The sequence below is a fragment of the Chelonoidis abingdonii genome, chromosome 2 (assembly GCF_003597395.2).
Source record: "Chelonoidis abingdonii isolate Lonesome George chromosome 2, CheloAbing_2.0, whole genome shotgun sequence".
In the NCBI taxonomy this organism is placed as follows: domain Eukaryota; kingdom Metazoa; phylum Chordata; order Testudines; family Testudinidae; genus Chelonoidis; species Chelonoidis abingdonii.
Genome location: NC_133770.1, coordinates 82,081,534 through 82,108,817, shown reverse-complemented (window position 1 = coordinate 82,108,817; position 27,284 = coordinate 82,081,534). Strand labels below are relative to the sequence as shown.

General features: G+C 42.4%; 1 protein-coding gene across 1 annotated transcript; it reads left to right on the top strand.

Annotated features, from left to right (window-relative positions):
• Nucleotides 1-592: 592 nt before the first annotated feature.
• MTURN (maturin, neural progenitor differentiation regulator homolog) lies at nucleotides 593-23,162 on the top strand. Its single transcript, XM_032784105.2, has 3 exons — nucleotides 593-1,065; nucleotides 9,318-9,440; nucleotides 16,474-23,162. The coding sequence occupies exons 1-3, from the start codon at nucleotides 904-906 to the stop codon at nucleotides 16,582-16,584; spliced, it is 396 nt and encodes a 131-aa protein (XP_032639996.1). The 5' UTR covers nucleotides 593-903; the 3' UTR covers nucleotides 16,585-23,162.
• Nucleotides 23,163-27,284: the final 4,122 nt, after the last annotated feature.

Here is a 27,284-nt window from a genome sequence, read left to right as displayed (position 1 = left end):
CAATACTATGGAGCTAGCATGCATGAAGGTTCAAGCTTTACTACAGTATTAGGAGTAGTAACATTGTTCTCTATTTAGACAATGGAGTTTGTGGTTTGGGGGCCTAAACTTGGCAGGAGCCAACACAGAACATATGATGAGTCTCAGTGCCTGCAGCATCATTGCACAACGAAATTCTGGTTTCTAGATTTTTTTCTTTGTGGAGCAAATGCGGTTAGATGTGGTCTCTGTTTAGACAGTGGAATTTGGAGAGTTGGTAGCAAAAATTGGCTGGATCCAGCAAGATTCAGATGCTGAATCCAGCTTTTTGTGGCACTGCTATGCATCTGGGTCTGAAGTTTTGAGGTTAGAATCAGAGCATCTGGTCTCTATTTATGCAGTGGAATTTGGGAGTGTGGTTCAAAAACTGGTAGGATCCAGCAGCCAAATACGGTTTTTCGCAGCCAGGATGCTCTGGTGTCTGGAGTTTTTTGATGCCCTGGAGAAACTGATCTTTCTCATTCTTGACACAGTCAGTGGCACTGGGGGCGCTTAGGTCCAAAAATTGCCTGGCTGTGGCCGAATCCAGGAGGAGCCGGCCACATCCAGCTTTTACCCACACCCGCAAATGACCTGCACACAAGCCCCACAACGCAGCCGCGCTTAGCCAATGTCAGGCTGCACAGGGAGCAGCAGCAGCACCAGGAGGAAGAGGAGGAGGAGGGCGCCTTGTACGCACGGCATGTAAACAATACATGTAAGTTAGCAAATAATGCTGAGTGGGAGCCGCAGCCCGAGGTGCTGAAGTGGATCGGGAGCTCCCCAGCCTGGACCTCTCCCCACGCCCGTTTTCTAGCGGGAGGGAGGGACGGAGCCAGGCCCGAGGGCGCGTGGCGGCTGCGGGGAGCGAGCGAGCGAGCGAGCATGGCTTTCCAGCAGCTGGCAGACGTGGCGGAGAAGTGGTGCTCCAACACCCCCTTCGAGCTCATCGCCACCGAGGAGACGGAGCGGAGGATGGATTTCTACGCCGACCCCGGCGTCTCCTTCTACGTGCTGTGTCCGGACAGCGGCTGCGGAGACAATTTTGTAAGTAGCTGGGCGGGGAGCGCCCCGTATTGCTGCTCGCTCCTCATCCGCCCTCTCCCCCGGCCTGCCTGGGTGGGACCCCGCGGGGAGCGCCTGGGGCCGCCCGGGCAGCCGGCTTGCTTGGGAGGGAGTGACCCGCGCTGCCGGCGGACGCCGGCTCCCCATGCTCTGTGGGGCTGGGAGCCGCCCTGTTGCGCCTGCGGCGGGGGCGCCAGTGGGCAGGGCTCCGGCCGCAGCGGCTGCGGAGGGGAGAGCGGGCCCCAGCCAGGCCGGGGGCTGAGCTGCAGGCGAAGCCTGGCGAGGGAGCCGGGAGGGCGGCGGGGTGGCAGAGCCCTTGGCTAGGGGTGGAAGGAGAGAGAATTCCCAGCCCGTAGCAAAAAGCTACAAAATGGAGTCTGGCGTTGGGTGCTTATTGGCAGGTTGGGCTGCCAGGGAGGAGCAGCCACCGCCACGGGGCCCTTCGCAGCACCCCCGCCCCACCCTGTGCTGCTGGAGGAGTTGGGGGTTGGGCGAGGATGAAGGCCCCCCAGGGGTGAGGAGGAGCCTGAGGCCCCCCTCTTGCTCCTGCGCTGTGGTTTGCTTATGGCTTGTGTACCAGTAAGTGCCCTGCCCCCCTAGGCTGTGGTTGGGGGGCTGCTTTGCTGTCGCAGCAAATGGAGAATGTGGAGAATAAAATGGAGTCAGAATGACAGGGCTCCCTCCACCTGTGTCCCATCCCCTCTCTGGGGCTGTGTGAATTTACTCTTAGTCACCCTTGATCCTCCAGGAAACTGTTTCCTAAATGTCCTTCCCCACTCCCATCTTGGTTACAGTGTGATGGGGGGCAGGTGCTGGCCTTTCCTCTTTCCCCTCCCCAACAGCCCCAGTTGCCTGCACATCCTGACCTGCTGGAGTTCAGCAGCAGGTTCATACAATGATGATAACAAAAACGGCTTCAGGATCAAGAGGGTGTTTTTCCCCCAACTCCAACATCTTAGTGTTGAATGGGAAAACCTGACCTTTACTGCAGGGTTTATAAATTGTAAAGCTCCAGCTGAGTACACATAAAAGAATGGGGGATTTTTGTCATGGTTTCTAGCATTATTGAAGAAATGCCATAGCACTGTAATTCATAACACTGACATCCCTCAATCTGCTATACAAATGTTAGCAGATTCTTCCTCATAAAACCTCTGATAGATAGATGCAATAAGAACCCATTTTAGAGCTGGGTAAATAGAGACAAAGTGCAGTAAGTGACTTGCCCAAAAAGCACAAAATCCAGTCAGAAGATACTTATCACATTGTGCAGATGGTGTTGCAGTATTACAAATCAGGAGATGATGTAGAGTTTAACTGAAGTGCTCATGTATCCACCAGCTACTGTATAACAAAAGTCAGGATTCTGCCAGTGTGTGGAGGCCCTTTTGCCCATTGCAGGACTGGATCCTGACACCTCAGTCCTGCAAACACCTATGCACTTGTACAAACCCCTGTAGGACCAGGCCTAAATGGCCACATCCTTCAACTGGATACCTGCAGGTGAGCTCCTGTGGCCATGCCAATCCCCACTGAAGTTAGTAGCACTTTTGGGGCACTCATGTAGATCCATTTGCAGGATCTAGGCCAAGACTATGGGTATGTCTACACTACAGGATTATTCCGATTTTTACATAAACCGGTTTTGTAAAACAGATTATATAAAGTCGAGTGCAAGTGGCCACATTAAGCACATTAATTTGGCTGTGTGCATCCATGTACCAAGGCTAGCGTCGATTTCTGGAGTGTTGCACTGTGGGTAGCTATCCTGTAGCTATCTCAGAGTTCCTGCAGTCTCCCCCGCCCATTGGAATTCTGGGTTGAGATCCCAATGCAAAAACAGTGTCGCGGGTGATTCTGGGTAAATGTCATCACTCAATCCTTCCTCCGTGAAAGCAACGGCAGACAATCACGGCAGACAATCATTTCGCGCCCTTTTTCCCTGGATTGCCCTGGCAGACGCCATAGCATGGCAACCATGGAGCCCGTTTTGCCTTTTGTCACTGTCACCATATGTGTACTGGATGCTGCTGACAGAGGCGGTACTGCAGTGCTACACAGCAGCATTCATTTGCCTTTGCAAGGTAGCAGAGACGGTTACCCATCTCTATTGTACTGTCACCGTTGCCATTGTAAATTGGCAATGATGAATGATGGTTATCAGTCGTTTCTGTACCATCTGCTGCTGTCATGGGTGCTCCTGGCTGGCCTTTCGCTGAGGTCGGCTGGGATGCACAAAGACAAAAATGGGAATGACTCCCCGGGTCATTCCCTCCTTTATGTTTTATCTAAAAAAGAGTCAGTCCTGCCTAGAATATGGGGCAAGTGTACTAGAGAACCAGTGTACAGAGAGCACAGCTGCTCCTGTCAGAGTCAGAGATCCCGCAGAAATGATGAGCTGCATGCCATTCTAGGGGTGCCCTGCAACAACCCCACCCGTTGCTTCCCTGCTCCCCCAACCCTCCTGGGCTACCGTTGCAGTGTCCCCCCCATTTGTGTTCATGAAGTAATAAAGAATTGCAGGAATAAGAACACTGACTTTTAGTGAGATAAAATGAGGGAGAGGCAGCCTCCAGCTGCTATGATAGTCCAGCAGGACATAAAACGGTGGTGGGGGGAGAGGAGCCCAGCATCCCGCTGCTATGATAGTCCAGGCAGTACAGAATCTTTCTTTAGACATGAAGGGGGGGCTGATGGAGCTCAGCCCCAGTTGCTATGATGAGTAGGTTACCAGCCGTTCTGTACCATCTGCCTGGAATGAACCGGAGTCATTCCTATTTTACCCAGGCGCCCCCGGCCGACCTCACCGAGGCCAGCCAGGAGCACTCACGGCGATGATTGATGATTGGATAGCAGTCTATTGTACCATCTGCCACCGGGGTAGGGGAGGGGAGAGAGGATGCTGCTGTTCAGTGCTGCACACCCCGTCTACCAGCAGCATGCAGTAGACATAGGGTGACATTAAAAAAGTTCAGAAACTTAATTTTTTTCCTTTTCTTTCACATGCCATGGAGGTGGGGAGGGTGTAAATTGACGGAGCATATACCCTGAACCACCCTGGACAATGTGTTTGACCCTACAGGCAATTGGGAGCTCCAGCCAAAGAATGGCAAATGCTTTTCGGAGACTGCGGGGACTGTGGGATAGCTGGAGTCCTCAGTCAGTTACCCCCTCCCTCCTCCATGAGTGTCCATTTGATTCTTTTGCTTTCTGTTACGCTTGTCACACAGCACTGTGCTGGACTCTGTATCATAGTCTGGAGATTTTTTTCAAAAATGCTTTGGCATTTCATCTTCTGTAAAACGGAGCTCTGATAGAACAGATTTGTCTCCCCATACAGCGATCAGATCCAGTATCTCCCGTACGGTCCATTGCTGGAGCTCTTTTTGGATTTGGGACTGCATCGCCACCCGTGCTGATCAGAGCTCCACGCTGGGCAAACAGGAAATGAAATTCAAAAGTTTGCGGGGCTTTTCCTGTCTACCTGGCCAGTGCATCCGAGTTCAGATTGCTGTCCAGAGCAGTCACAATGGTGCACTGTGGGATAGCCCGCCGGAGCGCAATACCGTCGATTTGCAGCCACACTAACCTAATCGACATGGATTTAATCCGACATGGCAACACCAATTTCAGCACTACTCCCCTCATCGAGAAGGAGTACAAAAACCGGTTTAAAGAGCCCTTTATATCAATATAAAGGGCTTCGTTATGTGGACGAGTGCAGGGTTAAATCAGTTTAATGCTGCTAAATTTGGTTTAAACGTGTAGTGTAGACCAGGCCTGTAATTCCATCCAGGGATTCTAATGATATCCTATATCACAGAGAAAACTCATGTGTTTCTCATTTATGTGTTGTATTGTATTGTTATATAATCCACATTAGTTGAAATCTAGTCAATTAAAAAAACCCCAAACCACAAAAGGATAAGTTTCAGATCATACTCCTGCCCCTGCACTATCCTGCCATTTTTTGTGGTTTTGCAACCACATTTTCTTTTTTCTTCCTAGTTGTTCTGTTTGAAAGGCTCCATCCCCCCAACCCAAAGCTACCAGAAAAACAGAGAACTATGTTTCTCCAATCTCTTTCAACTGTAGTCCCCTCAGGAGTTACTTCTAATATTAGTCCTTTTACAAAAAAGACAGGAATGATTTTTCCTCAGTTGATGATGTCTCTTTGATTATAACAGCTCAGCACTAATAATGATCTGTTCACTGTATTAATTTTACCAGTCTGACAGACTAATTTTGCAGATTCTTTTTTTAAATGTTTCAAAAGACAGTTTTCATTATATGTGGAACTGTGTATTAAAGTTCATTTTAAGAAAACAGTAAAAATCTGGGGCTTGGTTCTCATTTGCACTAAGGACCCTTCCAGAGGCTTTGGCCACATGAATGGGTCTGACTTTAATTTATGTCAACTTTCAGGCCCATTTTCACTGCCAGAATGGTGTAATTACATGCTTTGAGGCCTCTTTACACTTCAGAGTGTTGTAAAGGGGTCAAAGGGCATGTCTGCACTTTAGGTGTGATTGTAGCATAGGTAGGCATACCCATGCTAGCTTTAATTTAGCTAGCATGAGAAACAAATCACACCTGCACTTACAATGTATATACTCTAAGTATAAATGAGAATCAGGCCCATAGTGTTTTCATCACTTTTCTTTACATGTTAATTTCAGAATAAGGAAGAGACTTCAACAGAGTACATAGGGCAGAGGTCCCCAAACTGTGCAGTGTGCCCCCCTTGGGGGTGCAGAGAAATGTTTCGGGGGGCAGGGCCTGAGCCAGCCCCCACTTGGGTCAGAGGGAGCACTACTCTTCCCCGAGCTCTGCTCCAGCCACAACCCAGGCTCCTGGGCCCATCCCCAGCTTTGGCCGCAGCTCTGCACCCCGCTGCAGATCTGCTTCCTGCCCCACCTGCAGCCGCAGCTTCATTGCTGGCCTGGGGCAGGGAGCAGAGCCACACCTGTCCGCGGACCCAGCTGTGGTTCTGCTCCGGCCCTGGCCGCAGCTCTGTTCCTAGTCCCGGCCCCAGACCCACTCCCAGCCCTGGCTCCAGCCTTGTCGCCCTTACTCCTGCCTGCATTCCCCCTTGCCCTGCTCTCAACTCCCAAGGGGGGCGGGTACAGGGACAGGGGTAAGGGAAGGGCATGACCCTGAAAAGTTTGGGGACCGCTAACATAGGGGTGCCAGAAATGCATGATTTATCACATAAACTTTGAAGGATGAAATGATTAATTAGAGGGGTGTGACAGAAGGAAGAGGAAGACAAGTAAGGGCAGGAGGTAGCTGAGAAATAGATGGGGAAAATAACTTTTAATCATACATGAAATCAGAAATTCCCCAGACTGTGACCCACAAAGCACTTCGTAGTGGTCTAGAGGAAACTAGCTAGTCAATGGGTGTAGGTGATTCCTCCTAGTGTGCACCTGCTGAATTACATTAAAAGAAGCTAAACATATATTAAATACTTTCCTAATATTACTTTTCCACTTAAGCACTTGCTGTAGTTGCCACGGAAATGTTCTGCGATTGTGAATGCAGAGGATGTGGTTCTCCTCCTAAAGCAATCTCTGTTAAGATGTGGTTCACACTATGAAAATATTTGAGAACTCCAGTATTGCTTAGTTTTAATTACATGAGAAGACCTCTAAGTGCTAGATTTTAAGAAGTATTTAGGCACCTTACAGTGCAGATAGGCACCTAGTGGGCTCTTCAAAAGCACCTGAGGTGCCTTCTCCACTAGGTATCTATCTGCACTTTAGGTACTTAAGTACCTTTAACATCTGCGCCTTAATCTCTGTTTTTATAGGTTACAGTATCCTCCAAATACTTCATTGAATTTGTTATATAACCTTACCCAGTATGGATGAGGGTGGAATAAGTTATTATTATGTATTCTCTGTTGTCACTTTATTTCTAGGATTCATACTAAATGATACTTCAAGTACCAATTTTGCGTTACCTTATTACAAGATTTCCTCTAATATATCTTAGCACAGAATCAGTTAGTCTGAATATTCTTCATCAACAAAATTAGCTCAGTAAAGATAAAATATTCTAGCTTGCTCAACAGGTAGGTTTTGAAAAAAGTGATCCGACAAATATCGTTTGAGAGTGCTGAACCCACTAAAGACTGAATGGAAAATTCTTCAAGTGCTATACAATGAACTGCTCCAGCCTTGCTTTCCAAAGATTGCATGCTGAATTAAATATTTCTACCTTGATCCTGGGTCAGCTGAGATTGAAATTAGTAGCCGTGTGCTTTTGTGTTAACACCAAGCAACCAAGAGCAAAATAGGTCTAGCCTGAAAACAACTTCTCTGGAGGATGAGGTTTACCTTTTCCTTACTGCTCCGCCATAGGCTGTTTTCCCTATTGCAAAGAGATTGCAGAGATTTAGTGGGTTTCTCAACAAAAGTATCCTCTGTGTGTGCAGTTTTTAAGTCCTGCTATAACTTCCAAAACAAGAGCTGAATCTTCAATTTTCATTTATCTTATTGTGAAAGACAAAAATTCCTTTTACAGGTTCTTTTGGAGACTCGTGAATCAGACTATTTAGATTCACATTCTTAAGTTGCTGCATGAATCAGAACTGAACTTGCAGAAAAGTCTGTAGGTGCAGCTTTATTAGATATCATGATAATACTTCCATGTTTTCTTTTGGTAGGTGAAACCAAGCCTTTCCTATATAAGATGCTTCCATAATGTGTTTGTTGCTACAACCAAAATTTTAAATCTTCTGCAGATGTGGAAATCGCTGGAAGCCTTAATCGCTTTACACTATGTTTTTAAAAAAAGGAAAAAAAAACCTCTTTCAAGACTAAAAGATTTTCTGTTGAGTAATTTTCCCCTCACGCACCAGACCAGTTTATTTTGAGCAAATGCTGATAAATTCACAGTGGAGTTTAAAATGTGGTGGGACTCTGACTCTGTTTAAAAAAAAAAAAGCATTGTGAGGTTACATGGGATTAAATTTCCCTGTAAAAAACATATTTTTGTCACTAAAATGGGCAGGTATGACTCCAGACAAATACCAGAAGCAAATCTACTCAGTAGGAAGGGGCCATTTTTACATGTATTGGCAGAAATTTCACTTCAGAAACACACATACTTTTGTAAACTGTCACAGGCATCAAAGAAAATGAGGTCAAGTGAGGTTAGTACAAAGGTAGTTATAATTTTTCTGTTTAAAGAGGTAATTTAGCTGATGCTTTGCAATCTCTTAATTGTAGAAAAGTAGAACTTAATTCATGTCAGCTAATTTCTGCTGACTAGGAAATAAGTTTGCATGTTATGGGTTGAGACATTTTTTGATTCTTATTCTTTTCTTAATATTAGTTTAATTTCAGAATTTCTACTCGACCCTTATTAAGTGTAGCTTACTGTTCATGTACTAACTAACAGATACATTAGATGCACAGTGCTTTGGGGGAAAAAGTAAGGGAAGTTGTAGCATCTACCTTTCCATGCAGCGTTATGCTTCCGTCATTAGAATCTCAGTGAGAAAGACATTCAGAAAGCATCCTGTAAACAGTGTTTTCACCCTGCACGTCCACCTAAGTCATGTCCCTGTTTGAAGGCTTTCGTAGCACGTGAATGCATTCTTTTTCAAACAACATTGTGTTGGCAGAATATGCAGGGGTTACAGGAAAGGTTGAAGGCCTGGAGTTTCATAGAACTAGGCTATGGGGCAGGTCAGAGTACCCCATGGACATACTCAGGATTCTGTTTCTTCTTGTGCATCATCAGGAGAGTTGTTTAGCAAATTACAGGGTCAAACAACCTGAAAAAGAATGCGATTGCTCATGTGTTGCTGTGGGCATTGTTACTGTGGATGATGCATGAGAAGGAAAAACTTCATCTTGACTTTCAGATCCCAAGCTGAGTTTGGAGGGCTGATGTTAAATGAAAGCAACTTTACTTGTAAAATGATATATGGGACATGTATTTGGGACATTCTGATTCCCCACCCTGGTTCAATCGTGAACAGTGCATTTTCTAATTTATTTCCAAGCCTTCATCCTTTTCTCTATCTCCTGGTATATTGTGCTAATGCAACCAAGTTGGATCTCTGGAGGCTGCTTTAAAAATGTGGGACCATACCCAGTTCCTGAAGTAAAGCAATCTCTGCATCCCTAGTACAAATTTAAATTGCAGGTCTAGTACACCTTGGTACATCCCATGAATTCCTATTAACTCCTATTCTTTCTTTCTTTGCTATTGTCTTTTAGCATGTGTGGAGTGAAAGTGAGGACTGCTTACCTTTCCTGCAGTTGGCACAGGACTACATCTCTTCCTGTGGTAAAAAGACACTCCATGAAATACTGGAAAAAGTCTTCAAATCTTTCAGGCCTGTAGGTGCATGTTTTACTTCTATATATTTACTATATTTGTGATTTTAATAAAATGTGCCATTGAGGACAAGACAGATTTTTCACAGTGACTTATTTGTCCAGTCAAGTAGCTCAAACAAGCTAACAGTGAGTACGGGGAGCCTATTCTTGTAAATCAGATGCCTTTTTATTTCTAGCTTCTCGTTTGACAAATTGAGATTCCCTGCTGTGGTGAGAAGCAAATTGATGTCCCAGCCAGTGGAACTGGCACCCTACCTTGATGATGAATTGTATATAGTTGATCAAGCGCTGAATGTGAAGAATGGAATTAAAAATTTTATTAAAAGCTAATGTTAAAAAATATATATATAATACATAGGTTGGGAAAAGAATGTCTGTACATCTGGGTATAGCGCTTAGATGACCCACAGCTGTAGCTCACGAAAGCTCATGCTGAAATAAATTTGTTAGTCTCTAAGGTGCCACAAGTACTCCTGTTCTTTTTGCAGATACAGACTAACACAGCTGCTACTCTGAAACCACAAATATAACGTTAGTTTTTAAAAGTCATATGATACATAGAGTACATAATCAGCAGCAACCCAAATTTAGGTGAATAGATTTAACAATACAGGTTGGATATTAGAATCTGAATACTCGGGTACATTGCTCATGAAAAGTTGTACAGAGATTTGGTTGTGGAAAGCAAAATATATCAAAGAGTGGAGATTGTCCCTCAGTAATTGAGAATTGGATAGGTTGTCCATTTAGAAAATACAGTCCATGAGGAAAGTATTTGTTACTTTCCTGATTGCGCTTCTCATCAGCACTCCAGCTCATCTCTCCTGGTATAGCCAATATCCAGTGATATGTTCTATGTAGTTGTCCCTTGATCACCTGATGGCATCTGACATCATGAGTTGCTGCATCAGCTGAGCATAGTGTTGACCGATTCCACATTCTCTTAGCACTCACTCATTACTGGGGTCCCATGTGCTACAAAGCTATGTAGGACTTGGTGGCAGAGTCATTTCCTGGCACTGGAATTTGGGAAGTTTTCAAGGATCTGTATAAAGCAAATAGTGTGGGGTGGCAGAGTGAAATAGTTTGAAACACTAAACTGTAAGTTCAGATTTTAGCCTTGAGATCATCTGATATTTGAGATAGCTCAGGATAGTGTCTCAGCAAGTGAGTAGAATAGTAATAGTTTGACTTTTTTGTTTGTTTTTTGTTTTGTTATATTTTGTTCTTAACATTTTCTGCTTATCAGTCCTTATATAGTGCTGAGATGTATAAGGCTAAGATACGTCATCTTACTGTACTAGCCATCTGCTGCCAGAGACCTATGTTAAAATGTGGCTTTTGTCAAAGTGAAGAGAATTTGATGGTCTCAGCATAGTCCCGACTGGACATTTTGTCTTGCTAAACTACCACATAATAGAGCATATTGTCAGCCTCTCCTCTGGAGTGGCCTAGGAGCGGAATAACTGGAGTGTCATAGAGAAGAGTAGAGGTTTATTGGCAAAGGCAAGTGCTTTCACTATGTCTGCTTAGATCATGTCAGTAAATGAAGCTGGTCATGTTTTTTAATAGTTGCTGAAAAATGAAACATTTTAGACAATTTTTTTTCTAACTTTTTTTTTGATGATATTTTGACCAGCTGATCATGAGGACTAAACTAAAGCCTAAGAGTTTAATACAAAAGGCAAGTGGCCAGGAGTGTGCCTGTGAAATACTGGGCCTCATTTACTCTGTGTTGCAACCGTAGAAGACCAACTGCCAACTTCAGTGGCAACTGTGAAAGAACTTAGTTTAAAAAAATCCATCTAGAGAGCAGAGGTGAATAGAGCCAAAGCACACTTTTCTTAGAAGGGACTGGAAATTCGATCCATCTGTGCAGCTACTCTAATTATGGTAAACATATAAAAATTCACTTTCTAGAACAACATCCAACCCTTGAGAGAGAGTTTCCTTCCCTCAATGTAGCTTAAAGCCTTGTCTGCACAAGAAAGTTCCAGCTGTTTAACTAAAAGAGTGGTTTCAAACCAAATTAGTTAAACTGATGCAAACCCCAGTTTGGACACGCGTGTTTCTGTTTAAATCAGGTTTATTTAAGTTTAGCTTAAGTCTATTGGGAATTGGTTTGAAATAAACCAAAGTAAGCCACTCTTAAACTGAAGAAATAAAAGGCAATAGAGTCTAAGGCCAGAAAAGACCATTGTGATCGTCTAGTCTGACCACCTGTGTAACACAGACCATACTATATCACAGAGTAATTTGTACATCAAGCCCATAGATTCTTGTTTAGCTGCAGTGTATCTTTTAAAAAGATATCCAGTCTTGATTTAAAGGCTTCATGTGGCTGAAATCGACCACATCCCTAGATAATTAGCCATTGGAAATAAGTTCCCCTCACTATGACAAACTTGCTCCTTATTTCTAGTCTGAATTAGTCTAATTTCAGTTTCCAACCATTGGATCTTATTATGCCTTTTTTGCTAGATCAGATTACCAGAAATCTCTTCCCAATATACCTATAGAGTATGATCAAGTCACCTGTTAACTTTCTCTTGGATGAACTAAATTGAGCTTCTTTAGTCTCTATCTAGCAAAAAAATCAAATAATAAAATCCCCACAAAACGCATCACTCATCATTTTTTGGTGTTCTACATCCTTGTCTCATTTCCTCAAACACACCTGTTTCTACTATGCCATTTTAGTTCCTGAATACAGGTCATGAAGCATTTCTGTTGGTAGTTCTAAACACCTATCTTTTTGTCTGGCCATTGATTCCTGATGTAAAAGAATTTAATGCAGCCACATTATTTTTAGAGTAGAATCATTTGTATTTCTTAAGCCATATATACACACATTTTAATACTTGTTAGATTTTGATTAAATACATTATCACCTTCCCCCAGGTCTGCTGTTTCAAACTATTGGATTATTTAGATACCACCATGAGTGTACAAGATCCTTTGCACTAGTTAAAATATACAAGATAAAAAAAAATCCTGGGAACGTAGTCCCGGCCCGAAGCATTTATTTACAACTGAATCATATGCCGTAAATACAAATGACTGTTACTCTTCTCTGGTTAGATGTACCAGCAACATCCTTCTGCACATTCCAGTCCTCTGACAGTTTATGGTACTTTCATTATGAAAGACTAAATGCAAGTAGGACATTTTCTGTGTAAAAGCTGATATGCTCATGACCTTCAGTCTTATGTAAGACTTAGAGATCGACCCACTGCACCCTAAAATCCCTGACAGATGAATAGCATGGGCTGAATGAATAAACAAACTTTGGACTCTGGATTGTTTTCTCATCATTTACTGTACTGTGATTACTTGTTTGTCTTCCTTCATCCAGCCCCTCTCCTCCTGGTGCACTCCTTCTTCTGGGTGGACTAGCACTCCATGCCCATTAGGCTTCTGTTCCTCCTCTCTCTTCTATCCTGTTCTCCTGCTTACCTCCTCATTTTCTCTCTCCTGTTATCCATTCCCCTCTCTTGTTCCAGCCTTCCCTTCTTCCACCACTTCAACCCACAATACCCCCCCAACACACTAAAACCAAGATTTTGTAATATAAATAGGACAGATGTATTACACTAATATGTTTAAAAGAATAATGACATGATGCTAATGTGCTGTGGCTGCCATCACCCAGATCACTTTATTCCCTGTTCTGTCCCTTTACCCCACTCTCCTCCTGTTTCTTTATAAATACTTTAAGGCAGGGACTGGGTCTTCCTAAATGCTTGTACACAGGTGCCTAGTGCTTTGGGCCCAGAGCCTGATTGAGCCCTTTGGTTGCTACTGCAGTATAAATAAGAAAAAGAGTAAAATTTTCCAAAGACGCTATGTGATGTAGAAGTGTAGCTCCCATTGAAAGCACCTAACTGCCCAAGTCATGTTAGAAAATGGCACTTAGGCTCTTAAGTCACGTAGGCCCAGATTCTCAAAGGCATTTAGGCACCTAACGTCCATGGATTTAATCCCGTAAGGATTTCAAAGAGGACTAGCAAGATGCTTCTTTGGAGTAGACTCCTCGCTTAACTGATTAATTGTACATAACGAGTACAGCATGTGTGTGTCATCTGTAGGTCCCCAGCCTCTCTCTACAGAAGCAGAGCCCCATTGTTTGTCCTTTTCTACCCTTGTGATATGTTTATATTTCATTATGCTTCTTGTGCTCCTTTTTCAGGCAAAGAGCTAGAAACTCCCCTCACCCCCAATATGAAGGTTAAGATGCTCATTCATGTGGTTAGTTTTCCCTCAGATCAAAGGATGGTGGGCCCAAAACCATGAGCTTCGCTGGGCCCAAAGGCCACAGCTGGATATTGTCCTTGTGTCCATTGAATAGTTTTGAATGCAAAAATATAATAAAGTAACATTTTTAAAAGTTGGCCTTGTAATTTCATATCCCTGTATAAAAATTTCCCTTTCCTGGTGGAGACGGTTGTTTTTTCCCTCCTATGAGACAACAACTGAATCCCTCTCCAAGGAAGGTGCAGCGTGTGTCTGTGGTTGCTCTTTCAGTCTTAGCAGGCTGAATACCTAGTATTATCAATAAGGCTTAGCATATGATTTTGCTTGGCAGATATTAATAGCTGTTTATGTAAGTTTTGTGAGGAGTCTGGTATGAGATTTTCAAAGAAGATGCATTGGGATGTGTTTATATATTCCTGAATTTCACTAGCTTGCCAGTCTCTTTGTGGAGAAAGAGGGAAAAGTTCAAATAGTTTTTCCATCTTCTAAAACACTTGCCATTACAATGATCTGAAACATTATAGAGCTGAGGCATCCAAACTTTGCCTAACTGAGAGATGTATTGGTACTAGGACTGTTGATTTAATTGCAGTTAACTCACATGATTAACTCAAAAAAATTAATCGCTACTAATCACACTGTTAAACAATAGAATACCAGTTGAAATTTATTACATTTCTTTGATTTTTTCTACATTTAAAAATATTTCAATTACAACATAAAATACAAAGTGTACAGTGCTCACTTTATATCATTTTTATTACAAATATTTCCACAGACACACGCTGCACCTTCCTTGGAGAGGGATTCAGTTGTTGTCTCATAGGAGGGAAAAAACAGCCGTCTCCACCAGGAAAGGGAAATTTTTATACAGGGATATGTATATCATATATGTATATCATATAAGTACTGTCGTGCAATCTCTTGATCATGAAAGTACAACTTACAAATGTTGTTTTTTTTTATATAACTGCACTCAAAAACAAAACAATGTAAAACATCACCGCCTACAAGTCTACTCAGTCCTACTTCTTGTTCAGCCAATCACTAAGAGAAACAAGTTTGTTTACACTTAAGGGAGATAATGCTGCCCACTTCTTAATTACAATGTCACAGGCATTTGCATGGCACTGTTGTAGCTGGTGTTGCAAGATATTTACATGGCTCATGTATTAAAGATTCATATGCCTCTTCATGCTTAGGCCAGCCATCATTCTAGAGGACATGCTTCCATGCTGATAATGTTCGTTAAAAAAATGTATTAATTAAATTTGTGACTGAACTCCTTGGGAGGAGAAGTGTATGTTTCCTGTTCTGTTTTACTCACATTCTGCCATATATTTCATGTTATAGCACTCTTGGATGATGACCCAGCAAATGTTGTTCATTTTAAGAACACTTCCGCTGCAAATTTGACAAAATGCAAAGAAGATACCAATGTGAAATTTCTAAAGATAGCTGCAGCCCTCCACCCAAGGTTTAAGAATCTGAAATGCCTTCCAAAATCTGAGAGGGATGAGGTGTGGATCATGCTTTCAGAAGTCTTAAAAGAGCAACACTGATGTGGAAACTACAGAACCCAAACCACCAGAAAAAAAATTCTCACTTTCAGGTGACGTAAACAAGAAGCAGGCAGCATTATCTTTTGCAAATGTAAACAAACTTGTTTGTCTTAGCGATTGGCTGAACAAGAAGTAGGACTGATTGAATTTGTGGACTCTAAAGTTTTACATTGTTTTATTTTTGAATGCAGGGGTTTTTTTGTACATAATTCTTCATTTTTAAGTTCAACTTTCATGATAAAGAATGTACTACAATACATGTATGAGGTGAATTGAAAAATACTGTTTTTCTTTCATTTTTTACAGTGCAAATATTTGAAGTAAAAAATAAATTTAAAGTAAGCACTCTTCACTTTGCATTCTGTATTGTAATTGAAATCAATGTATTTGAAAATGTAGAAAACATCCAAAATATTTAAATAAATGGTATTCTATTATTAACAGTGTGATTAATGGCGATTAATTTTTTTAATCACTTGACAGCCCTAATTGGTACCTTGTCAGGAGCCTAAATCTAATTTGTAGAAATTTGAGAGGATCATGGCCAATTTTGATTTTAATATGTAGCTATCTCCTGCTAAGACTACTGAACTCAGCATAAAATGCTCCAACTTGATTGAGAGGGTGAATAGTTCAAGATGAAGCGATTGCTTGCTGGGATCTTCTGGTCTTTTAGGGCTTTAGCACCTATGGCTACCCCTTCTAACTCAGTGAGCTGTACTCTGGCCAGTCCTGTGTTCGTGGGATAGAATGGTTTCCCTTTTGGTGCAAAAGTGTGATCGTTTTGTAGGGTTATTGAATGCAGTGCAAATGGAGAATTTTAAACGGAGTTAACTAGAGCTGAAGTATTGTTTTGCCAACCATAAGCATTCAAAAATCATGACTGGCCTAAAGATCAGAAGGTCTCTTCCTTCCCTCATCCCCATCCCCCAATGTTTGTGAATAATTTTATTTGTCTGCTGGTGTCTGAGCCTTTAGGGTGCACTTGGTTCACATTTTGAAGCTTTTCTATGCAACCATGAGGACTGGAAATTTACTTGGGGGGGGGGGGGGAGGGGAAGCTGAAATTCTCACATAACCTCGTGACTCTGGGGCTTTCAGAAAAAAGCCAAATATTGGGGTGAGACTCGTGGTAAAATTGCAAGAATTGGCAACATGGCATCAGTTTGATCTTTGCCGTTGATTATTACACTTTCCCATTTTCTCTTTAAAAATAGTTACTGGGGCTTCCAGATGTCGATGATGATGCATTTGAAGAATATAACGCAGATGTGGAAGAGGAGGAACCAGAAGCCGATCACCAACAAATGGGTGTCAGCCAGCAGTAATTATCTGAGGAATTAACAGATCTTAATCCCTTGGTACCAGGTGGGGTCATGTGCTCCTGCATTAGCATTTTTGAATTAGCGCATCATATGGGAAATATGGCTCCCAGAATCAAAGTTTAAAAAAAAAAAAAATCAAAACATAAATATCTCTGTGATGAGCTTTGTTAAGAAGTGACCTGAATTTCTCTCCTGTTTCAGTGGGGTTTCTATGGAGTTGTCTTGGTAGCATTCTGCCATCATTAATTTAGAACTAGTTTTGTCGCTGACTGTCTCTTTGACTTGTGTTTTGAGAATAACATTCACTGACAAGAATGTAGGGTACTTTGAATGTAGTAACTGTTGAATAGTGTGTGAAGTACTCACATATGACCTTACGGAGGAAAAAGAATGCAGAGAATAAATGCAATCTGCATTTTTAGTTTTAATTGAACAATTTTTTTTTAATTTTTTTTTTTTTTTTTGCTATACTACCAGTCAGAGTATCAGACTGTGAGCGATTATGCCTGTAAAGCACTAGTTCCATAGTGGTTAATATTGCAGAAGTGCACATAAAGATTTGGAAAAAAAAATTACTTAGGAGGGACAAAATTTAGGCAAATGCTTGTGCAGCACATTTTAGTGTTTCTTAACACCACCTGAATGTAGAGGTGCTGGGTTAATCACTGGGGATAATTAGGACATTTGTGTGATCAGTGCACATGATGGGTACACATTGGTACTTTGATACCATCTGTTCCAAAGCCAAATACTGTTTTAATGGAAATTAAATGAATTAAAAATTTTCCATTGCATAGTCTCCTCCTGCACAAAAATCATCCTTCAGCTTCGCTGGCTTTAATAAAACAACAACTTTATTCAAATCTTGCCGCATCCTGAATTAAAGTGCAACTTAACTTTGAAGTCCTAAGGGTATAAACCCAGCACCTGGCTCTTCAAGTTATAATGGAATCCGCTGCTTCACACTGGGCCTTGTTCTTCAGTGTCTTGAACCTTGTGTAGCTATTCATGCTTGTCAAAGTTGGTGTAAAATGCTACCAGACCAGAATGGTAGGTCCTGATTCTCATTCTCACTAAGCCCCTTTTACATTGTTCTCGCTGTGTAAAAAGGTCTTGAAGGGAGCACAGATGTAATTTATGCCCACTTTAAGGTCCCTTTACGTTGCCTAGGGTGGGTCCTTGGCTGGTGTCATTGCCTGTGGAATGATGACAGTTTCCGTCAGCTGATGGCCTGTCCCCCAGAGTGGTGGAAAGGGGTTTTAGATTAAATTAAAGTAAGACCCATAGTATTTTACACCTCGTTTGCCCAGGTGTAAGTGACTCTCAAGTGAGGGTCAGATGGTGAGAAGACAGGACCTCTTTATTTACTCATCTTTTATTCTGAAAATGCAAGAAAAGAAGGGATTCCATTCTCGTACAGCAATTTTCCGCTATCTAGGAAAGTATTTCTAAATGACTGTTTTTAGACAACTTTTTTAAAAACACAAAATGTAGGTCACAAACTTCAAAGCCCTTTAATACAGCGTTAGCTTTATAAAAATTAACACTTAGTGAAGAGAAAATGCTTGGACAACTCTCAGAAACAACTGACACTCTTTTAAAAACTCTGTTATTAGCAGTATCTCCTATTGGATCTATTTGTAAAGGAAATCGTTTTAAAGGCTAGTGAAACAGTTCATTTTCTTGGTGATTTGTGTGTCTGATGAAGGCTTAGGGGATGCATAACACTTAATTTTCTAACAGAGGCAAAGCTTTCTGTAACCAAGATGGAAAATGGTATTTGAATATGCACAGAAGTGTCTGCAACACTGTAAAAGTCTGAGTTTAAGAATATCACAAACTAGACAAGAAACTGAGTTTAATGAAACTTTGTACATTCTCTTGGCATGCAGGCATATAAATATGATAGTCGCAACACATTTTCTATGGACTAGTGGTGTGAGAACTGTGGCAGTTCATTGTATAACGCTGTACAGCAGCAATAGGCTTTTTGCTTACCAAAATAAAGTGTAATACGAGTGGTTTCCATCCCTGCTTTAAGTACCCAAGTTTTTCTTTCCTTTCCATCTAAAAGAGACTTGTCATAACTTTACACAGGGGCGTCCTTCAGAGGAGCTTTTTGGGGGTTACTTCTTTAGGTGCTGATCCTTTGATTCCAACTCATACAAATAGACATTTTGGGGCTGATTTTCCTCTGCTTTGAACCTAAAGTAGTGCATTGTTTGCACCTATGCAAGGTAGGTATAAAATACTACCATTCTGATTTGCTAACCATTTAAATCAGTTTTGCACAGGTGCAGACGACTGCACACAGCTTCTGATTCTCCCTTACATTAAGGCTCCTTTGCACTGCTCTGACATGGGTATAGATGTAATTTTCAGGAGGCTTAATGCAAACGAGAGTCAGGCTGTTTGACTACAATGGGACTATTTCTGTGAGTAAGAGCTACTTGAGTGAGTGAAGGCTGGAGGATCCACCCCTTATGAACTACATACATTGGAGTTGTGATGTATTCTGCACTTTGCCACCTTTGCCTGCATTTTGATTGACTCTGAGCTGCAGATGAGCAGTTGAGCATTAATATGGCTATAAGCAAACATAAAGCTGTAAATTATGAAGATAGATATATTATTTCCTATATTCATTTGTTTTTATTTTGAACATCATATGCCATGTGAGTGACTTCTGCAACTTGCCTAGGGTCCTAGCCTGCAGCTTTCACTCCGGTTAAACTCCTATTGAAGCCAGCAAGAGTTTTGCCCAAATAAGGATTGAAGATCAGGCTCCTGAAAGGGCCTAGTCCTGCAAAGTGCTGAACCCCCTCGTCTCCCATTGATTTTGCCGGGAGCTGAGCATGTTGAGCCACTGCTGGGTCAGGCTACTATCATGCACCATTTAAAATAAACTGGAATTTTATATAGAAAGGATAAAATATAAATTAAAGTGTATTAAATGTTGAATTAGCATTAATACAGAATGTATTTTATCAAAAATACTGGTTTCTTAGACTTTGACCATATCAGTTTCTGTGGTGTTATGGTATTATTTCTTATTTATCAAACAATCCAAGAAATGCTGGATTATCTAGTGGAACCACAAGGGTTCCAAAGTTTTTACTATTTTTTTTTTCCTTCTCACTTCCCTTGTCTGGGTTGGAATTATTAGCCACTTACCCAGTAAGTAAAAGGAGGAGTCATGGCCCAATGGATAGAACACCCGCCTGAGATCCGAGTCCTGCAAACACATGTGGATAAGAGCTTGCAGGGTGGGAGCCTGAGTCAGGGAATCTGGGGTTTCTTATCAGCTCTGCCACTGATTCACTCTTGACTTTAGGTGAGTCACTGCGGTTTTCAGGGGAGCCTGTGAGAGTTATGCATCCAAAGCCTGGTGAAATTCAATGGGAAATGGGTGCCTAAGGCCTATATTTTCCTTTGAAAATCTCAGTCTCTGAGGTGCCACAAGGACTCCTTGTTGTTTTTCCTGATGCAGACTAACACGGCTACTACTCTGAAACCTGAATCTTGTACTTCAGTTTCCCAATCTGTAAAACAAAGACGATAGTAATGTTTACTAACCCATATAAAGTGCTTTTCGATCTAGGGATGAACACTAATAAGTATTTTATTATTGCCCATCCTCAAAGCAGAATGTTGGTGAAAAGACGGTAAAAAAGAATGGGCAAAGCCAGTCTTTTTTCCAGGTATAGATTTGATTTTCTAACTAAATGTAAATGTCCAGAACAGAGACTCTCAGACCTGGCTCTTTTGAATCCATGTTGCTCTTTTGCGATAAGCAGAGTGCTGTTTGGGAAGATTCAGAAATAGGTGGAACGTCAGGAAAAAAGGAATAGGTTTTATAAATATTACAACTAGATTTTGCTGGGGTGAAGGTAGCACAGGGCAAGAGAGTAGAATGATGTCTTTCAGAAAAAATGCCAGGATTTCTGAGAGATCTTAGACTTAGCTCCAAGCAGTCTGCTTCTGGATCCCATGCAGTCCATAGAGAAACTGCTACATGTTCCTATAAGGTCTCAAAGTCAGGGGTGTAGTTCTGTGTAGGTTAAAATTAGCATAATGATTGATAAATGTGGGGGTGACAAGGGGGGGGGATGGAGAAAAATTAACTTAGGGCTTGTCAACTACAGGCACTGTAGTGACACAGCTGTGCTACAGAACTGATGCTCCTGTAGCGTGATAGTGTAAATGCTTCCTATGTTGATGGATAGGCTTTTTCCATCACTGTAGGAACTCCACCTCCTTGAGTGGTGGTAGGTAGGCGGACTGAAGCATTCTAACTGGGGGTTCATAGCTATGCTGACCTGGGCTCAGAGGTGTGGGTTTTTCACACCCCTGAATGCTATAGCTGTGTTGACCTAAATTTTAAGTATAGACCAGGCCTAAGAGACTTTTTTTTGCCTAGTGTTGGTATTTATTTATTTGTATTGTGGTAGCATAGGAGCTCCAGCCATGGACTAGGACCCCATTGTGCTAGGAGCTGTCCAAACACAGAACAAAAAGACCCCAAAGAACTTGCTCTGGATACAGGCAGCGCATTTTAGAGACAAACTAAATTCTTCGTTCACTAACACAGATGTGGGGAGTAACAACCCCACCACTCACAGTCGTAATCAGTAACTTGAACCTCTCAGGACCGCCCTGTCCAAATTCCGAGCCCTATCCCGTATTATTTCTCAGCTAGTCAGTTCCCCCCCACACTTGGGGTAGCTCTGTGCCTTTGAAATTTGTAAGCTCATAAAATGCAGTTTTTGCTGAAAATAATTGTAGCTAGCTTTCCTTCATCAGTGGCCTGCGTACAAACTATTGTGATTTCACCCTGTGTTGCAGGACATGCTGTTTGAGTCGGGGGAGCAGGAGTGGGGAACGTGTTCTGCAGCGAAGCAGCTTGTGGCATATACAGCCCCAGCTGTAGTTCTTAATAAGCTGTGAAGAGCCGTCCCAAGGGTCCATTACAGTCAAAGTAGTTTTCAGATGGCTGTTTCACAGAAGCAGGGAATAGCTGTCCAATTTCTCTCAATAAAGAGTACTTTTAGTCATGTTTTACCAGGACCCAAGACTGAAGCACACTGGTCAAGGTTTGATGGTAAGTGACTAGTGATTTTTGGGTGTCCAGACTGAGACATCTTAATGAGGCTTGGTTTCCAGGAAATGCTTAACACCCAACCTCTCAAAATCATGTCCCTTCAAGATGTCCCATCTTGGGCACCCAAAAACGAAATCACTAGTCACTTGAAAATCTTGCTCAGCCTGGGGTTCCAGCTCTGAAGATTGAGTAGCTAAGGAAGCAGGCACTTTGTATCTGGTGTCTGTGTGTACTCTGTTCTGAATTGTGTTAAACAAGAGGGGGGGGGGGCATTTTGTTGTTTGGTTTTTAATTCTGGGAAAGCCCTTCTCTTCCAACCCACTTCTGCAATATGAGTTCCCAGTTGGAAAACCATGGTCCCTAATTACTAGGCAGGAGTGACTGAAGGAAGTGAAGGTGTTAAATCCTAACAGGTGGTGGATTCCCTGAAGTTATTGGGAGTGAAGGAGAGTTATGCATCCTCTGTGAGCGAAGGAGTAAGATTGGGGCCTAAATTTCCAAAGGGCTTTATTACAATAAAAACACACAATGAGACACATCATTCTCCCCAGAGTTCCTGAATACCTGAATATTGAGTCCTGAGACCAGAAACTGCCCCTTTTAGGATTTAATCAGACTTGGTCTGACATTTATCAGATTGCATTGTTGGTATCTGATGTCCATGGCAGATGCACATTGCACCCTGTAGGAGGAGATTTGTTTAAGAGCCCCACCTGCAATGACCAGTTCAGTGTGCTAAATTGTTGGTCAAATGCATTATGTTGGGATTTTTTAACATCACCTGTTTTATTATTTCTAAATGGTATTATGCATAAAGGCACAGCTACATTATTACAAGCTCAAGTTTAAATAAAGTCATGTAACATTGCTTCATCAATCAGCTCAGTTGTAAGCAGGAATGTATAGAGTATCACAAATGGTGTTCATTTGTCTGTAGAAAAAATTATTTGAGCTAGCCAGTACTGACCACAGGAAAGCTACACCAGTTTCATGTAAAATACTTTGAGCTTTTGAAATTCCCTTTCTGTACTGACATACTGTTATTTATGTAGACAAAGATGTGATAACATTGCATGTAAAGGATGTCTACTTTAGTCTTTAGGGAGTAGGGGAATAAATGTCAAAACTGGAGTTCAGTCTAAATCAGTTTTTGTTGTCAAGTTTTACTCTACTAATGTTGGGCTCAGTCCAGCCAGCAACATATCAAGCAGAAATAATGAACCATTTGCCATGCAAAACTGTTTTTAGTGTGGTTTTTTTCATTTTCTTGCTGGAAGATTTGTCTCTGTTTGTGACTACAAAGCTGTGAAATGGGTTGCCAAAAGATGTTGCCCTTTTGTTAAATGCTTAAAAAGGTGTGAACTTTCAATGGAACCCTGTCTATTCTTCCATTCCTACTTTTTCTCCCCCGACACCTAGGCATCAAATCCAACAGTGTAGTTACACCATAAGCTTGCCATTAAAGAGCTTACCAAACTTTGATGACTTCTGGATTCTTTTCTCTGTAAGTGACATAATGCTATACAGTGGTTCTAGGACAGAGTGTACAACTCAAAGAAAATGCTGAGAGAGAGAGAAGGGGCTGGGTATGAGCTTAATATTTTCTGTGCAGCATCAGTGTGCGGTGGAACAAATACAATTTGCAAGTGTAAGGTACTGTATGAGATTTAGTTCTAAACTCTACAGATTAAGCTGGGTCTTAGGAGGCCAGAATTCAGGACTACCAGCTGTTTTCAGCTAAATGGACCAATAGCGAATTTTAACATTGACTACATGAGGCAGTAGTTTCACTGTTCTAATATGAGTTGCTGTTGCTCCACAGGCTTTGGTTGAGCACCTAACAAGTCCTCTGTCTTGTGGAAATTGGGAAGTTATCCATTCTGTCTATAAATGAAAATGGCAATACTTGTCCACTGCTATGTCTGTTTAAACACTGCACTTTTAAATGCAACTGTGAAATTGGCGTACTGTTCCCAGATTTGCTTGAAAGACTACTGTGTCAGTCTAGCAAATCCACCCTCATTTGCTATGTTGAAATAATTTTCTGTCTGTGAAAAACAGGCATTTAACCATAGTGCTCTACGTATTGTTTTGATAAGTTCTGTGGCTGGAATCGTTCCGTTCAACAGAGGGGACACCATTTAAGAGGAAAATGTCACTGGATGCTCAGTGGAGTATCCTGAACCATTCCCATTGGGGGGCGAGGTGTCCACCTTTTGTGGATCAGGCAGGAGATTAGATCCCAGACCTGAATAAGAGCTTGGTTTAAGCTCAAAGGCTTGTCTCTCTCATTCACAGAAGTTGGTCCAGTAAAAGATATTACCTCATCCACCTTGTCTCTCTGAGTTTCAGGCAGCTCTTCAGGAGGCACATGGCTTCAATACAACTGTCTGGGGCACTCCCTCTTGCATGTCAGTAAAAGAGCAAGGCTATTCCAGTGATTTAGATAAATTTAGCTTTGTGGTTAGGAAAATTCCTTTAAGAGTTTGTTCCAGCAGTAGCCTACAAATTGCAAATCTCGCCCCTGCCCGCCCTACCTCCATCATCAACCACAATTGCAGCAAAAGGAAACATAATGAAAGCATGCCATCTAAGCAGATCTATAAACCCTTTTTAAAAGTCCACAACAACAAACCCATTTGTCCTATAGGTCTTCATATTTCACCTCTCGCATCAGAGAAATAGTTTGCTCATACATTTGTCACTTGGCCCCAGCAATTGTAAAAATACTATATAACTTGCAAACGTATATCTTACTTGGTTTTAAACACACAGGTGCATGGTTGTGTGTGCTTTTCTTAAGGTATCAGAATTATAAAGAAATGAGGGAATGGGAACACTTTGGACCTGAGGTCCCTTTACAGAGCTGTGCCAGTGTACAGGGGTCTGAAAACGGGTTTAATTACATTACATTTACTTTCAGGCCCCTTTACATTGCCACACGGTGTTGTGAAGGGGCCTTAGTATAAATGGAAATTCAGGCCTTTATGTTTTTGGCTTTTTATTGTAGTCCCCTAGAGGTCAGTATAACCTAAATTTTGAGTGATTCACTCCCAATGATGATCTTAACATCTCCATTTGCATTCAGTTCTGGCTTGTGAGATTTCTTTGCAGTGTCACATATCTTGCTCAGTGCCAGGGAAAGGGGTCAGAATAGGGCAGTGGTTCTCAAACTCTTGTACTGGTGACCCCTTTCACATAGCAAGCCTCTGAGTGTGACCCCCCCCTTGTAAATTTAAAAACACATTTTTATATATTTAACACCATTATAAATGCCGGAGGAAGAGTGGCGTTTGGGATGGAGGCTGACAGCTCGTGACCCCCCCCCCCATGTAATAACCTTGTGGCCCCCTGAGGGGTCCCAGCTTCCAGTTTGAGAACCCCTGCAATAGGGTAAACGAAAAAAATACAAACAGATAAGGGACAGAAAAACTCTTAATTACACCATAGGTTGTGAGACAAGGAAATCCTGCTTTGGAGATGGATGGGCTAAGAGCCCAGCATAGAAAAATAGTGAAGAAGAAAGGCAGCATTAAGGGTAAGGCTTTTTTTTTCCCCAGATGGGCCTAGGGCAATTAGGTGCCCAGTTGGAAGTATGTGGGAGTTGGTGCCCAACTCCCTTAGTCCTCTTTGGAAATCCCAGCCTAAAAGTGGCACGTGACCACTTGAGTTTTCTGTTTCACTGCTGTGCTCTTTAATGATCAAATTGTAGGCCTGGACCTGTTGGCAGACACACTTTCTAAGCATGTCTGACTCCTTACCTGAGAAGCTGGGGAAGGCAGGAGAGCTGGCTTTTACCCATTTTCAAAAACCAGTTGAGCAAATATCTTTTACCCATTTAAAAAAATAAAACCAAAGCGGATCCTTCTCCAGTTCTGAGCTGCCCTAACTAGCTGAAACCACATCAGGCAGAAGCAGCTTTTTGCTATAGCTCTGATTCATGTGCTTACACCCCATTCACTTCAATGAGGCTTTAGCACATGCTCAAGGATTTGCTGAATCAGGGCCCATATTAGCAATTGCTTTTTCTAATCTAATGCAGTATGGGACCTTAAAGGTGATGGTGGTTTTGCCATCATGCTCTTTTATGATGGAGGGGGGTGGGGACTCACTACCTTGCATTTCACTTTTCTTTATCTGATCCTTACTTCTCTCTTTTGGCTGGAGGACTTAGTTGAGATCCATGCATGACCAGAATAGTGTTCACATGGAAAGCTGTATCCTGAGCAGCAGCTCTCCCTTCCATGGATATAGGGATGTATAAGGATTTGGGAGAAGCAGGGGCAGCTCTGTTTTTTGCTGCCGCAAGCACGGCAGTCAGGCAGCCTTCAGCAGTGCGCCTGTGGGAGGTCTGCCAGTCACACGGATTTGGTGGTGTTTCTGCGGGTGATCTGCCAGTCCCACGCTGAAGGGCTGCTGAAGCTGTGGGACCAGCAGACCTCCCACAGGCATGCCGCCGAAGGCTGCCTGACTGCGCCCTTTCAGTGATTGGTAGGCCACCCCCCACCGCTTGACGCCCTAGGCATGCACTTACTGCGCTGGTGCCTGGAGCTTCCCCTGGGGAGGAGTGAGGAAGGATACAGATTCTACAGCTTGTCTTTGTCATGGTATAATTCCCAAATCTGAACCTTAGTGTCCAAAATATGGGTACCAGCATGAATCCTCTAAGCTTTATTACCAGCTTAGATCCTGTAGTGCTGCCACCAATCAGGACTTAGGGTAGAGCACCTGATATGCTCTGGTCTCCCCCAAAAACCTTCCCTGGGGACCCCCAAGACTCAGGTTTCTTGAGTTTCACAACAAAGGGGAATAAACCATTTCCCTTCCCCCTCCTTTCTTCCTCCCAGATTCTCCCCGCCCTGGGTACACTAGGAGAGATAGACAGATTCAAGCCCGTGAATCTACACAAAAGAGATAAATGCAGAGAGCAGGTTTTTCCCTCCCCCGTCTTCCTCCACCAATTCCCTGGTGAGTGCAGACTCCCTCCCTGGAGTCTTACCCAATGATAACCAAAAGATCATTAGCTCTCTAAAAAAAGAGGAAAAACTTTTAATAAAAGAAGGAAAAACATAAAATTGTCTCTGTATCAAGAATGAAATATTACACGGGTGCTTTTAGGCTTAATAGAGCATCCAGCAAGAAATACAATGAGAAATACTTCCAGCAAATACAACATCTGCAAAATAAGAAAAACAATTGCAAAAGACTATAAAACCGCCTTTTTACTTACTCACTATTCTGAATACATAAGAACTTAGCAGGAGATTGCGAAACCTGGGTTGCACCTCTAGTCCTGTCCAGGACTCCAGAGAGAACAAAAGCCAAACAAAAATCCTAAAACAAGAGGCTTGCCCGTCCCTTGAAGATTTGAAAGTATCTTGTTTTCCTGATTGGTGCTCTGGTCAGGTGTTGTTTGTTAACCCTCTTCCAGGTGAAAGAGATCATTAACCCTTAGCTAATCTGTTTTATAGACAGTCTTCCCATTCATTTCAACAGAGGGGAAGGTGCAGCTCGAGTGTACATCTCTATCTGACCATACTGTTCAAGAGCCCACACAAGGACATGTCGGCAGTCCTCAGCAAAGAGCAGGTGTGGCGATGTG